At 43.9% G+C, this 14,956-nt stretch overlaps 1 protein-coding gene across 1 annotated transcript in view; it reads left to right on the top strand.

Annotated features, from left to right (window-relative positions):
* The window catches only part of KIF3C (kinesin family member 3C), a 38,708-nt gene extending 24,230 nt beyond the window's left edge, over positions 1-14,478 (top strand). The window contains exons 4-9 of the mRNA XM_017652215.3: positions 377-499; positions 1,577-1,695; positions 2,173-2,289; positions 11,479-11,587; positions 11,766-11,938; positions 12,169-14,478. Of these exons, the coding sequence (XP_017507704.1) occupies positions 377-499; positions 1,577-1,695; positions 2,173-2,289; positions 11,479-11,587; positions 11,766-11,938; positions 12,169-12,262 (735 nt within the window). The 3' untranslated portion in view covers positions 12,263-14,478. The remainder of the gene's footprint in view (positions 1-376; positions 500-1,576; positions 1,696-2,172; positions 2,290-11,478; positions 11,588-11,765; positions 11,939-12,168) is intronic.
* Positions 14,479-14,956: the final 478 nt, after the last annotated feature.

The following is a 14,956-nucleotide window of genomic DNA, read 5'->3' on the forward strand; positions in this document are numbered from 1 at the left end:
TTGTCGGTCTTACCAGTCAACCCTGATAATACATGGGGAGAGGGTGAGGCAACTGGGAAGCCAGTTTTATGAACACCTGTATGTATGGTTGACACCCCTAGAATATGCCAGCCATTGGGGCTGAGGTCTCCATCCACATGGGGCAGTGCTTGGCAAAGGCATGTCCATGTGAATGGAGAAGAAGGTTCAGAGAGACTCCACTGAGGATGGGCTGAGAAAAATGGATGCAGGCCATGGGACACTCCCTTATCCCTCCTGGTACTTGTGGCCACAGTGAAGCCCAGTCCCATGAGAGGCAGAGTGGGATTGTTTCCCAGGCTCCCTTGGCCAGCACATACTGTTCCACTGAGAGTCCCTGTGCCCTGCCTTGGCCTAGAAACGCCGTGAGCGGGAAATGCAGCAGGAGATGATGCTCCGAGATGAGGAGACCATGGAGCTCCGGGGCACCTACACGTCCCTGCAGCAGGAGGTGGAGGTCAAAACCAAGAAACTCAAGAAGGTGAGATGCTATAGCAGGACAGGACGAAGGCGTGTGAGGCAGCCTCCGCCCAGGGGGTATGTGCCTTAGGGCCCCTTCCCCACTCTGCTTGAACTGCTGCACCCCTGAGTTACATTGCCTGGGCTGCTGGGGTGATCGTGGGGAGGGCAGAGGTTTGGTGTTTGGGTGAAATAGAGCCTTTTCACCCAGGCCAGACTGGGCCTGATCAGCTGGAAGGCTGTCTCTTCCACTCTCTAGTTGCCATGCTCATGTCCCTCTGTAAGGTGTCACTAGCGAGTCACAGTTTGGGGAGCCAGGCCTGGAGCAGGGCCAGGGGAGTTCTGAGGAGGCTCGAGCTGAGGGAGCCCAGGCAGGGATCACAAGGCCCTTGTGGACATGTGAAGGGGTAAGACTCTCTGCAAAGCCCATGGCCTGGACGAGGGGTATACATGCACTGAGGGTCTAGGGCAGGAAGCAGCAAATGCCAGCCTGGATTCTGGTGAGAATGTGGAAAGCCCTTAGGGTTGCTGATGGAGCTGCCCCAGAGTAGGCCAGGCAGATGCCCAGCCACAATGGCAGTTTCCAGGGACATCTCTCAGTGGGTGACAAATAGGACAGCAGGATCAGTGCTGCCCTCCACACCCCAGCTTCTGAGAGCCCCTGGAGAGCCAGGTGGGGAATGAGTCACTTTCCAAACTGGCTTAGGCCCCCTTCCCTCCTCCCTGACCCCTGGACCAGCAGTCCCGTACGTGGTCCTGATTCTTTAACTAGTTGTGTGACCTTGATTAAGTCTGTGCCTGCATTCCCTCATTTACAAAAGGAGAGTGTTGGACCAAAAGATCCCTCAGGTCCCTTTCAGCTGGAACATTCCACTATGCTGACAGTGGCTGAGAGAGGGCATGTAACAGGTCAGGGTGTCAGAGCAGCATAACTCATCCCGATTTGTGGTGGGCAGAAGGGAGAGTCAGACATTGACCCGGGTCTCATCCAGAACTGAGCTGGTGGACCCTGAGCCTGCGGCCTTCAGGGCCCAGGCTGGGTGACCAGGGCCTTGTGGCCACACTGTGCAGCCTCTCAGCTGTCCCCGTCCCCAACCAGCTCTATGCCAAGCTGCAGGCGGTGAAGGCGGAGATCCAGGACCAGCATGATGAGTACATCCGCGTGCGGCAGGACCTGGAAGAGGCGCAGAATGAGCAGACCCGGGAACTCAAGCTCAAGTAGGGCACCTCCTTTCACCATTCCTGGTCCTCACAGCCAACCCTTCCTCAGTCCCCGGGCCTCTCCCTGACAGGCTCCTCTCCTTCCTGGAGGCCTCCATCCAAATGTCTACCCACCCAGGAGCCCTTGTACCTTACGAACAGGGTTCTGAGGGATGAAGGAGAGAACCACATTCTGGAGTTTCTTCTGCCTCCTCTGTTCCCTTCTTCCCCTCCTCTACCTTTTATTTGGTGACTCTCCCACAGTGCATGCTGGGTACTGGCCAAAAGTAACCCTAAGACCCTGAGCCTTCAATCTTCACATTAGAAGCAACTCCAGTATTTCTATAGGGATCCCTTTCCCCAACTTTTTGGTGTTTCCACCTCTGCTATTCCTTCTGCAGCTCTGCTGCTTATTTCTAATTCTGCAAACTTCACATAACACCATGTTGATCTCTCACCCCCCAGTTCCCTATCTCTGCTTTATTCCTGCCCCAGGTACCTCATCATCGAGAACTTCATTCCCCCTGAGGAAAAGAACAAGATCATGAACCGGCTTTTCTTGGACTGTGAGGAGGAACAGTGGAAGTTTCAGCCACTCATGCCAGGCGGAGTGTGAGTCTCACCCACTGTCTGGGCCTAGGGACTTGCCAGCTATCCCAGGTTGGCGGTGGCCAGGGGCCTGAGGGGAAACAGAGGTTTTTGTGGATTGGGGCGGGGCGGGGAGGCTGTAGAGGGAGGATGGATTTCTCAGGACCCAATGTAGAGGTCTCCACGAAGGAAGAGCCTTCTGGCAAGAACAAAGGGTCTCATTGGTCCAGGACGCAGAAACTACCACAAGGGGTCTAAGGAAGGAAGGAGGGGCATCTCAGCCCCTTGGCAATCCCAGTGGATGCTGGCATCTCACCAGTCTGGTGAATATTTATTTGTTGGGTGCCAGAAACAGCAGGAATAGTGACTATTTGCCTTACAGTGTTGGGCACTATGCAAGACGGCAGGCAACAGGTCAATCAACATGGTCAGAGCTCACCTTCCTTTTGCAGCTCTGCTGCTTGTTTCTAATCCTGCAAACTTCACATACACCATGTGGTCTCTCACGCCCCAGTTCCCCACAATCCAGTGGGGAATACGGAGAAGTAATCAGATCAGGAAATGATAGGGGTGTGACCACCAATCTTTACAGCCTTCCCTCAGCTCAGTGATTCAGCACTTCCACCTATTTGCACATCCTAGTCCTTAGGGACAGTTTCTGTCCATTGGCTGGGTGTGCAGCTCCCTCTGCTGGTGGCCTACAAGAACAAGACTGAATGTTCAAACGCAACAAAAAAGTACTCAGGTGGACTGCTCTCCCTTAATTGAAAATTATACAGAGGTGTTTAGGAGTCCAGAATACCAATGCACTTTTCCGGAGATTTTTTTGTTCTTTATATCCTAGGAATATTAATGCCAAGATAGAGCAACGGTCTATGTAAAGCTAGAGCAGGCAGCTAGCAGTAGAGGTCCACAGCTTCTCACTTGGAGCATCAGATGCCTACTTAATCCGATCCTCCCCAAGATGACACTATGCAAATTTCCAAGTGGCAAGTTCATGAGTAGGACTTTTTAATGGTGTCACTTTGGACTTAAAATCCACCCTTCCAATCTAGGTAGAGACCCACATTAGTATATCATCTAATGCAGATGTTCTCTGCCCTGGTGGCCTCTAGAATCACCTGTGAGTTATGCCCCAGGGAGTCTGATTTAAAGGATCTTGGGTGGATCATGGGACTTAATTTTTTTTTGAAAGCTTGCCAGTGATTCTGCAAGGAGCCAGGCTCCAAAACCGCAACTCCAGTGCCCTCTGCTGGAAGGAGATGCTGGGTAGGCCTCTGCTCTGTAGGGGTATTTTGTGCTTAGAAAAGTTCTTGAGTTGAAAATTTGCAGGCGGAGGAATTTCTTTACTTTGGATAGAGATGAGATGAGAGGCTCTGAGAAGGCATGTGTTTTTTTAATCTTCAATTTTGAAAAAATAAAAGAATTGCAAGAATAGTACAAAGAATTCCCATATACCATCCGCCAAAATTCACTGTTGTTCATATTTTGCCACATCTTGCCTTTTTCATTCCCCATTATACAGGCTATATATATATATATATCCAAGTACAGCACTTATCCCACTACTGACCTTTATGGCAGTTCCTCCCCTGCCTATCTGAGATGCACTGCATTAAATTGTGATGTCTCTTTCATCTCCTTTAATCTGGAACTGAGAAGGGATCTTGATTTGAGTATTATAGGTTCATGTTTCAGAGGAGTTTATTCATTTCTCAAAACTGCCATTTTGACTTGGCTGCCACAAGCACATAATCCAGACTTGAAAGCATGGCGGGTGCTGTGCTTGAAGCTAAAATGAGCTTTCTGCTTAATGATTATCAATCTCCATTCTTTATTTCTGTTTTTTTCTTTCAATTGACTTCCTTTTATATAACTCAAGTAATTTTTAAGTTAAATAACCTTTTAAATAACTTCTCTCCTTTTTTGCAAAAACGGAGTGGTTTGCATACACTGAAAAACCATTCACAGATTTTAAAAATTTAAACAGCTCCTTTAAAATAGCACAACTTCGATAATTTGAATAGATACCAGTGATCACTTTTAAAAAGAAGTCCTTCACAGTATAGATACATATCTTTGCTTACTGTTCAACTGTTGCCTTTCCTACTCCATTGTCTCTTCTCTCTCTCTCCTGCTTGAAAGGAGAATCTGTGCTCTTTCCATGGTTTTTGTGGGTCTCAGAAAGCCCCTGGCAACAGTTCCAGGCTAGACACTGTGGAGCTTATTGCCTGTGATGCCTCTTTCCCACTTTTCCCTCTCTTCTGATTCCCCACCACTGTCCTTCTTGCTCAAGGAAAGTAATGCAAAGAGAGAAAGATCCAGTGTTTTCTTTGCCATTAGAAAGCCTGAAAACTGATCATTCCTCAAAAACTTCTTGCTTTAGCTTACTTCTCTAGGATGTGCCTTTCCATAATTCTTCGGGAAGAATCAGTCTAGACATATCCACCCCTTGACTTGCTCTCCAGCCCTTTCCTGCAGGGTTTTGTTGGCAGCGGTTCTAGCTGGATCCCAACTGGACTGCATTCCCTAAACTTTTTATGTTAAAAATGTAAAGATATAAATATATTCACAAGCTTTATGAGAATTATGGTTAAGTATAGTCACAACTTAACCATGCTATTTTATATAGACTATGTGTGTATCTGCTTGGCATACATACAAAGTACATATTTTACATAGAAAATACCAAAATTATCTGCAAAAGGGTAAAAGGTATTAAGGCAATTATGATATCGCAATGTTCTCTGCTATATTTAAATATAAATGATAGAGAGTTACAGATTTCTATAAGGAGTAAGTCCAATAAATAAATTACTTCTAAATGACTTATTATTCATAAATACCAGGTAACCAACTATATGTGATTCTAAATTACTACTCTAACTTTTTTCTAGTGTTATCCATTTCACTTTGATAACTGCAATAAAGCTTATCTCAGAACTTAAAAAAATCACAAAAATACAAAAGAAAAGTGAAAATAGATCTAGGAATTTATTATGTGAGACAAATGTTTTTAATTACTTTTATTTTAGCAGCAGTGGGTGGTTAAAATAAAGTGAAAACAATCTCCTCAGAGTTAGAATCCAGTTGTGATTCTGCCTCAGCACAGAGCCGCAGAGCAGCATCGTGGTGCCAGCATTCCTGGCCTGGACCTCCGAGGTCAGGCCCACGTCCCTCGGTTCACAGTGGAAGGCGGGGGTAGGGAGGTCCTTGAATGCAGCTTCTCACATTTCAGGGAGCTGTGGGGTCTGCAGCTGAGAAACAAACTGCCTCCTTAGGAGGAAAGGGAGCATTGGGTCGCCCTGTTTGCAACATAACTTAATCAGAAAACTCTTTCTTCCCAAAGCATATTCAATTAATCAGGGCATTTATTCCATTTGCTCAATTGAAATGTGGAAAATTTTGCTTTACTTTAGCCTGGTATTCAGAGGATGAGAACACTGAAGGCTGCTCTAAAGGGAAAGGAAAAAAATGCTTTGCTGGAAAGAGACTACCTGGAAAGGGTTAATGGGAAGAACACCTCCTGCTACCCCAGCTCTGAACACTTGCCCCACACACTCTTCCCCTTGCTTCTCTAAAATGAGTTACTGTTACTCGAAACACACCCATATCAACTTATGTGAGGAGTCTACCTCCCCCTTTTTCCTTTTTCTCCACTGTCTTTATGCCACTGCTGATTGATACACATGTGAGGTGCCTTCCACAATCACAAACAATTTTGTATCAAAGTTACTTTGAAAAAATGTATTTGCAACCAGCTCTGGCAATAATTATTTCTACAAGTATGACTTTTCACTTTTAGTTTCTCATAAAAGACTTTATTTTTAATTGTGTTTATATTGAAAACTGTCTTCTAAAGGTTGTGTATTTGGCAGTGTCAGTAGTCCAGGGTTCACAGTTCACACAACTCTATGTATAACTTTATTCGTTTGGCCTTTGCAAGCCAGCCATTCTAGGTTCTTCTCAAAGGCATTATGGTGCAGTAGAAAAAGCCTAGACTTTGGATTTAGAATGCTCTGAATTCTAGTCCCTGCTCTGCCACTCACTTGAGGTTTTTTAACCTCTCTGAACCCAAGTTTTTTCACCTGTAAAATCAGGATAATACATATACCCTGCAGCATTGTTGAGATTGAAATGAGATAATGTGTGGGAAGCTCCAGGCCCACACCTGGCATAGAGGAGACGATCAATAAATGGTTGCAATCATACCAGTAAGCCAGTATTATCCTTACGGGGACCTCAGAGAAACCAGTTTGCCTTCATCCTTTAGAAGTGCTGTAGAAGGGGCATTTGGTTTGTTGTTTTTGTTTTAGATTTTGAGTTTTTATTCAGGCTGCCCCCAAGTTTAGAGAAAGAGCATTCCTTGCTCTAAATAGAATCAGGATAAAAAGATAGACTGGTTCCATTACAGAGGCAAAGTTTACCTCAATAAGAACATTCTCAGCTCTGGGCTGAGTCCCTAGCTTTATTCACAGACCTGTGACAACTGAAGAGAATCTGAAACAGGAGAAGTTTCTGCCTCCCCTGGCAGGGTGCAAGGCAGCATGAAGGGGAAATGAGAGAGTGAGTTTAGACACACAGGAGTGCCTCAGGGTAGACAGTTGGCCTGCGGGAACAGAGGTACCAGATCACAGAGAAAAGTACTATATGCTGTAGAAGATACTGGGGAAAGATGTGGAAGAAAACACACCTTATGACGTTGGATGCCAGCTTTCAGAACAGGAACGGAAAGGGGGGATCAGACAGAGCTGGTGATGAGGTTGGGATCAGTTCCCGAGACAGAGCTGAGAGATGACTTTTTATTATCCAGACAAAAAATGTTGGGATGGCATATGGAGGGAGGGTCCTGAGAGAACTCTTAGGATCTGCTAAGCACGTAACTGCTTTGGGTCTCTGTTGGGAGGGGTGGGTACATACAGAGCCAGGCCTCTGCACTGGGCTGTTAGCCACAACCTACTTACTACAGAGGGATCAATCATGGAAAGTAGGCCTGGGGCAGAAGAGAGTAGATGGAAAGTTTGTTGTCCCAGTTACGGACTCCCCTCCCCCAGCCCCTTCTTCCCACATGCCACCCAGAATAGCCTTGGCAACTTTATTGGGTCAGGCTGCCAATTCACTGATCCACTGCTCTGCTCACCCAGCCCTGTCCCCCTGTACTGTTCCCAGACCCTGCAGCCTTCAAGGCACAGGGCCCCAGACTGTTGATGTAGTCCCCTGTGAGACAGTACAGCATCATAAAGACTGTTTAGGAAGGTTCAATTCTGAGTCGCTTCCTAATTATATGACCTTAGACACGAAAGACACTTCGCTTTGCTGAGCCTCAGTTTCCTTGTCTGCCCTATCTACACCTCAGGAGTTGTAAAGTTCAAACAGGATGCACTGACACATCTTATGAATGAAAAGTAGTTTTTTTACTAATTCCCACTCCCATCTTCCAGCAGTCACCCACCCTGCTGCTCTTTGCAGCCTCCCCACCTTCCAGAGGCTCCAGCTGTAGAGCCAGCTGGAGCTTTTACAGCTTCATCCTTCCTTGTTTTCATCTATAAATGGTTCAGCAGGGACCCCTCCATGGGGACCAGCACTCTTTTATAGGCTTGACAAAATGAAGCACAAGAATGTGATTTCTCATTACTCTCCGCTGCAGAAGGCAGGCATTGTTCTTTCGGCTCCTGCACGGCTCGTTCTGCTATCCAAGGACAGAGTGTCCTATCTATGAATTACTCGGCCTGTTTCTTCTCTTCTGTCTTCTGTCTGCCGTTTGACTTTTCTTTCATTGCTCATTTGTATCCCTGTTTGAAATTAGCAAGTGGAATTGAGAATAAGTAATCGTCACAGCTGCCGTGTGCTGAGCCCTTGCCGTGTGCTGTGCTGGGTGCTTAGCTCACTTAATCTCAGCAATTCCTTGTGATGGGGATGAGCAATCTGAGGCTCAAAGATATTTAGCCACTTCCCAAAGTAACAAAGCTTTAAGGAGCAGCAGAGCCAACATTCAGACTGAGGTCTGTCTTACTTCAAAACCTGTGTTGTTGTTGTTTTTAATGGAAATAACTTTCATGTTTTTTTTCCTATCTTTTTTTGTATGTTTGTTTTAAATAATAAAAGTAATACATCATACTCATCAAATTGCTGAAAGTAAAAACTCTTGACATACTACGAGTTGGCTAGGATATAGAGCAATGGAAACTTCTGTAGGTATAACCACTTTGAAGAGCGATTTAACGGTATCTAGTAAAGTTGAAAATGCACATACTCTACAATGGAACCATTTCATTCCTGGGTGTACACCCCAGGCCATATGTTGAATATGTGCTTGAAAATACCTGTAGAAAAATGTTCACAAGAGCAGTGTGTTTAATAGAAAGAAGAAAAAAAAGGATCAACTTAGATGTTAAAAAATGCTATATTGAAACCTTAAAACAGTCAATAAAAGCAAACTTCAATAATCTAATTTAGAGCTGCATGGATAAATCTAAAAAACATGTTTGTCTAACACCAAAACAAAAATGTCATATATACAGCATATAGTTCAAAATTTATAAATAGGTATACAAATGCCATATATGTGGTTTATGAATACCCACATATATACATAAGTATAAAAACATGCATGACATTGACAAGCCCCAAACTTAAGAGAGTCATTAACTCTGGGGAAGGAGAGAGATGGGAGTCTTAAAAATTATGTCTGTATTTTATTTCTTAAAAAAAAAGATTTGGTGCAAGTAAGTATAACAAAATGTTAAGATTTGACAAAGCTGAATGGTAGGTACAGAGTTATATTTTATTGTCTATACTTTTCTGAAAGATAAATCATTAAAGTTATACATACTCATTGTAAAAACATTCAGATGTTTTTCATATCAAAAACATTCAGATAATGCAGAAAGTCATAAAGAATAAAATCAACTATAATCACACCCTCCAGTGACAACTGATAATTTTTTGGTGACTATCCAGAATTTTTTCTAAGTATACACACACATTTCTTTAAAAACAAAACAAAAAACTTCATCTTTTCCTTTGCTTTCTTATTTAATATTGTGGAATCTTTTCATTTATACATAGAGGTATACAACAAATTTAATGACTACATAATATTCCTTCTCATGGTTGAATAATAATTTAACTGGTCCTTATTGATACACATTTGAGTTGTTTCTAATTTTTTGCAGCTCCAAATAATATTATAGCAAAAAAAAAAGTACATGTACATTTTTGTCCCCATCTCTGATTATTTCCTTAGGGAAATTCCTTAGGAGTAGGAATTTGTGTTAACGAACATGCACTTTTTAAAAAAGCCAAGCCTGAGTTTTGTTTTGTTTTATATATAACAGCCTTACTGAGATACAGTTCACATATCATAAAATTCAGCATTTTATTGAAGTATATAATACCATGGATTTTAATATATTCACAGTTGTATAACCATCACCATTATCTAATTATAAAACATTTTTATCACTCCAAAAAAGAAACCCCAAACCCATTAGTAGTCACTCCCCATTCTCCCCAATCCAGCCCTAGCCAACCACCAGTCTATTTCTGTCTCTATGGACTTATCTATTCCAGGTGAATGTATTTCATATAAATGGAATCATAACAATATGTGGTCTTTGTGTCTGCCTTCTTTCCCTTAGCAAAAATGTTTTCAAGGTTTATTCATACTGTAGCATATGTGATTACTTCATTCCTTTTTATTGCCAAGTAATATTCCCTTCTTTAGGTATACCACATTTTGTTCCTTTATTTATCAGTTGATGGACCTTTGAGTTATTTCTACATTTTGGCTATATGAATGCTGCTGTGAACATTCATGTACAAGTTTTTGTGTGTGCATATGATTTGATTCTCTTGACTCTATGTCTAGTCGTGAAAGTGCTGGTTTTTATGGTTCTATGTTTAATTTTTTGAAGAACTGCCAAACTGTTTCCAAAGTGGCTGTGCCATTTTACATTCCCACCAACAGTATATGAAGCTTCCAATTTCTCTGTATCCTCACTGACATGTGTTACTGTCTTTGAATATCATCATCCTAGCGAGTGTGTAATGGTAACTCACTGTGGTTTTGATTTGCAGTTCCATAATGACTAATAATGTTGAGCATCCTTTCATGTACTTATTGGCCATTTGTATATCTTTGGAGAAATAGTTATTCAGATCTTTCGTCCATTTTTAAATTGGGTTGTTTGCCTTTTTATTATTGATTTCTAAGTTATTTATATTCTTGATAAAAATCCCTTACCAGATATATGATTTGCAAATAGTTTTATCCATTTTGTAGATTGTCTTTTCACTTTCTTTATGATGTCCTTTGAAGCACAAAAGTTTTTAATTTCAATGAAGTCCTGTTTTATCTGTTTTTTTCCTTGGTTGCTTGAGCTTTCAATGTCTTATCTAAAAAGTCATTGCCTAATCTAAGGTCATGAAGATTTATTCCTATGTTTTATTCTAAGAGTTTTATAGTTTAGGTCTTAAGTATAAGTCTATGATTCATTTTGATTTAATTTTTATATGTGGTGAAGGTCCAGCTCCATTTTTTTGCCTGTGGATATCCAGTTGTCCAGGACCACTTCCTGAAGAGACTTCATTTCCCATTGAATGGTCTTGGTGCCCTTATAGAAAATCAATTAATTGTAAATATAAGGGTTTATTCTAGACTCTCAGCTCTAATCCATCGATCTACATGTCTGTCCTTATGCCAGTACCACACAGCCTTGATTCCTGTACCTTTGAGTAAGTTTTAGAACTGGGAAATGTGAGTCCTGCAACTTTGATTTTTTTCAAGATTGTTTTGGCTATTTTAGGGCCCTTGTATTTCAAGTCTGACTTTTTAAATCATTTTAAAATGCTAACTCCTATGAAGGAAAATGAAAAGCAGCACCACTAATCATCGATGGTTTTGTGTAGTGTGTAAAATCAGTATATGAATCTGAAAGCTAAATTAAGATTGGGTTTCCTTTCTTCATTCTAGCCCTCAGTCAGACCTTTTTACTGTGGAAAAAGTTGAAGCAACAGAAGTGAAGAAATATATGCCTCCTTGTGTTATAATTATAGTTTTAGTCATCAGGATATATTAGAGCAAAGGGAATAAAATTCCAGAACCTGCTGTCTGCAGGGCCTCCTGGCCACCTGAATGGCACTTAATTTCTCATGATATAATTTTTCCTATGTTTGAAGAAAATCCACTCTAATACAGTCTCTTTCCTACAGAAATAACAGCCAAATGAAGAAGCGGCCAACATCTGCAGTGGGCTACAAGAGGCCTATCAGCCAGTATGCACGAGTTGCCATGGCAATGGGGTCCCACCCCAGGTACAGGGTAAGAATCTGGGAAGTAGAAGTGGGGAGGGGAGAGAGAGTCCAAGGAGGTGATGCTCACAACCTCTGCTTCCTCTATCTACCTTATCACCCCTTGCTACACCCAGTATTTACTGAGTGCCTGTAAGATATAGCCATCAGGGCCACTGCTCATGTCTGACCTAATATTCCTACCACAGGCTGAAAACATAATGTTTCTGGAGTTGGATGTGTCCCCTCCAGCTGTCTTTGAAATGGAATTCTCTCATGACCAAGAACAAGACCCCCGTGCACTACACATGGAGAGGCTCATGCGGTTGGACAGCTTTCTGGAAAGACCTTCTACATCTAAAGTCCAAAAGTCCAGGTCCTGGTCAGTACCATCATGGTGAGAGTGGGCAGTGGACTTAGGAAGCACAGAAACCATGTGAGCTGGTTGAGGCTGAAGAGGGTTTTGGTGGTACCCAAAGGACATGAAGGGAAGGTGATAGCTGGGGCCTCTGGGGGAAGAGTTCCTGCAGCAACAGGATGAGGGACAAGAAAGTCCTGATTCTCTGTTTCCTACACTTCCTACATTCACCACCTCATCCCAACCCCCCGCAGGTGCCAGAGTCCTCAGCGGCCTCCACCCTCCACCTCACACGCCTCGCTGGCCTGTGCTGCTTTGCGTCCCACGACAGTGCTAGACCATGAGTGACCTTCAGCCAGGCCGCCCATCCAACAGCCTCCTAGGATGGGGCAGCCAACCCTGGATCATCTCACCTGCCGCTTGGTGTGCGTGCATGTGTGTGCATGTGTGTGTGCGTATGTGTGAGGGCTGAGAATCTGGCAGACCATGCCTCTGCCTGCCCTTCTTAGCCTCCTTTATTTAATTAATGTTATTTATTCGTGGAGCTCAGTTAGTGTGGGAGAGGTGCCCTCGCCTGGGCCTGTGGTGGTCCCTGCACAGCCTCCTTGTCTTCGGACTTTAGACTCCCCCAAGTCAGACCTCAAGCTCTTCCCTGTCAGCTGCCCCCAGAAAGGAAGTTGGCTGGTGCCTGAGAAGAGAGTTCTTTTTCTACCTGTCTCACTCTGTAATCTCCATCTCCTGTGCTGACGGTGAGCAGCTTCTAAGCACTTTCTGGGACAAGAAAAATGTTCAGTGTCCACAGAGAACAAGAGTCGTCCTGACAGTGTTAAGCCTGTGCTTCCAGCAGAGAGAGCCTGCTCTCTGCTCTCTGGGCCTCAGACAACCTCTTTTGGCCTCTTGGGCTCCACAAGGACTTAAACAACCTCACAGACCCAGCCTGTGCTCTTCAGCTTTGGCAAGAACTCATGTTTTCCCAAACTCTGCTTCCTGCCCTCTTCCCAGCCATTGGGTGGGAATTATGAACCGCCAGTTGCTGCCTCCTCAGGACCTTCAGGAAGTGGAACAGTAATGGAGACAGCGTGGACAGTCATCAAGGGAAGCCCCTCCTCCCACTCCCTTTGTTTCTCTCCCCTCTGAGAAGTACCTTTGGTCAATAAGCAGCCAAGCCAACTCCCCATTTTTGAGATGCTCCTTCTCCCAACTTTGTTTTTCCCTGCAGCTGCTTGGATCCCATTCCATTGAGCAAGGAATCCATGTCACTCTGCCCCTAGCTAAACAAAGGCATCAGGATCCATTCTTGCCCCTTCATTTAGCACAGGAGACAGAGACCTAGCCATAATCTGCCAGCTTTGCCTATTACCCCTGTTTCTGAATCACATTTGTTAGGCACTATTTTGTTGAAAACCGACCATTTCTTCAGCATTGTGCAAATTGGTCTTTAGGGAAGTACAGCTACCTCCCTTTGTGATATCCTAAGATGTCTCTAAGTATCTCAAGTGATAAGTAAATTTATTTAAAAAAAAGAGAGATTAATTTTCTTTGACTTACCTTTTAAGAGTGTATTGTGGTGGAGGGGTGAGGAGGTGATCATGAAAGACATCAAGTGGTTTAAGATTTCAAAATGTCCTTAGTGGGAGTCTCCTGTTCCTAAAATATGAGTTTAGTCATCAAGATAAAGGCAAGAAACTGATCTACCTGAAATTTGGTGTGTGGGAGAGGGTGATGGGGGCTGATGACCTGCTTATTCTCTATCAGGAAATGAACTCTTCTTTTACAGTTCAAGTTCCTCTCTAAGAACCAAGCTATGGTTTGGTTTAACTCAATGATGCTGTCATTTCTGCTATCATTACTGGACTAGATGGTTGGGTAACTCAATTGCCATTTGCTCCTGTCCTTCAAGGAAATACATTTTCCGACAGAGCCCAGGAGATTATTTAAGACTCGGGATTCAAATCAGAGGTTCAGCTATGGCTGGGACAGGAGCTGTGCGTGGAAATCTCCCAGGTGGCCTGGGCACAGGGGTCCTCTGGGCCTGCATTGAACAGCCTCTCCCACTGACCTCTTCCTTGTTTGTGGAGGAAGCAGCATGTGTCACCGCCCTCTGTCTCTCCCCAGATTGCCTGGACACATCGACTCTGATTGTCGGTCTCCAACCCTCACAGTCTTAGAGCACAACATACCCAACTTCACCACCCCAGTCTGAGGACTGGGCCCAAGGTGTGGGGGGCTGAAGAGTTCCTGCCTCGAGTTTTGTGTACGTGTGGATGTGTGTGCGTGTCTGTGTGCGTGTTTACCTCCACAGGGAACACTCTACCCTCAGCATAAGATATGCTGGGAACAGGGCCACCGGGGTGGTTGGATCTGTTTCTGTCTCTCTCTTTTCTTCTTGATAATCAAACATTTGATTGATGAAATAAGGGCCTTGATCAGGACCAAATTTCTACATCTGTTGCTGTGGCCTTTATTTAGGACAACAGTTAACAATGCAGTGGCCCATTCTTGTCACTCTACACATATGACTATACAAGACATATGTAATATATAAATATATAAATAAAACATTACCCTGTGTCTCCTTGGCTTAGGATGAGACCTCCGTTGAGCTGAAATGGACCTGCAGCTCAGTGTTGCCAGCCGCCGGCAGGCCCCAGCCCTGTTCAAATTAACACAGCCCATAATAAAGGAATGAGTATCGTCACAGAGTTGGTTGCCTGCCTTCTCTTCCCTTTATTTCTTCCTACTTTAATTTCCTTTTTCATTCTCTCCCTTCTCTTGCTTCCTTGCTTTTCCTAATAGGGTTCAAGAGTATTTGGAGCCCAGCTGCAGTTATCAGAACCTTGGAAAAGAACTGGCTGCTTAGTAAAGGGGATCTGTCTGGCCAGTCAGGCTGAGGGGCAGCTCCCAGGCTCTCGTCTGAAGTCTGTGCCAGAGCTATGGCAGCCGCTGTTTGTGTTTGAGGCTAGTGGTCCCTGCCCAGTTAATTCTGACCTACTAGCAGATTTCAGAACCGCCTAGATGTCAATATCATGTGACAGCTCTGCC

Source organism: Manis javanica, chromosome 1 (genome assembly GCF_040802235.1).
Source record: "Manis javanica isolate MJ-LG chromosome 1, MJ_LKY, whole genome shotgun sequence".
NCBI lineage: Eukaryota > Metazoa > Chordata > Mammalia > Pholidota > Manidae > Manis > Manis javanica.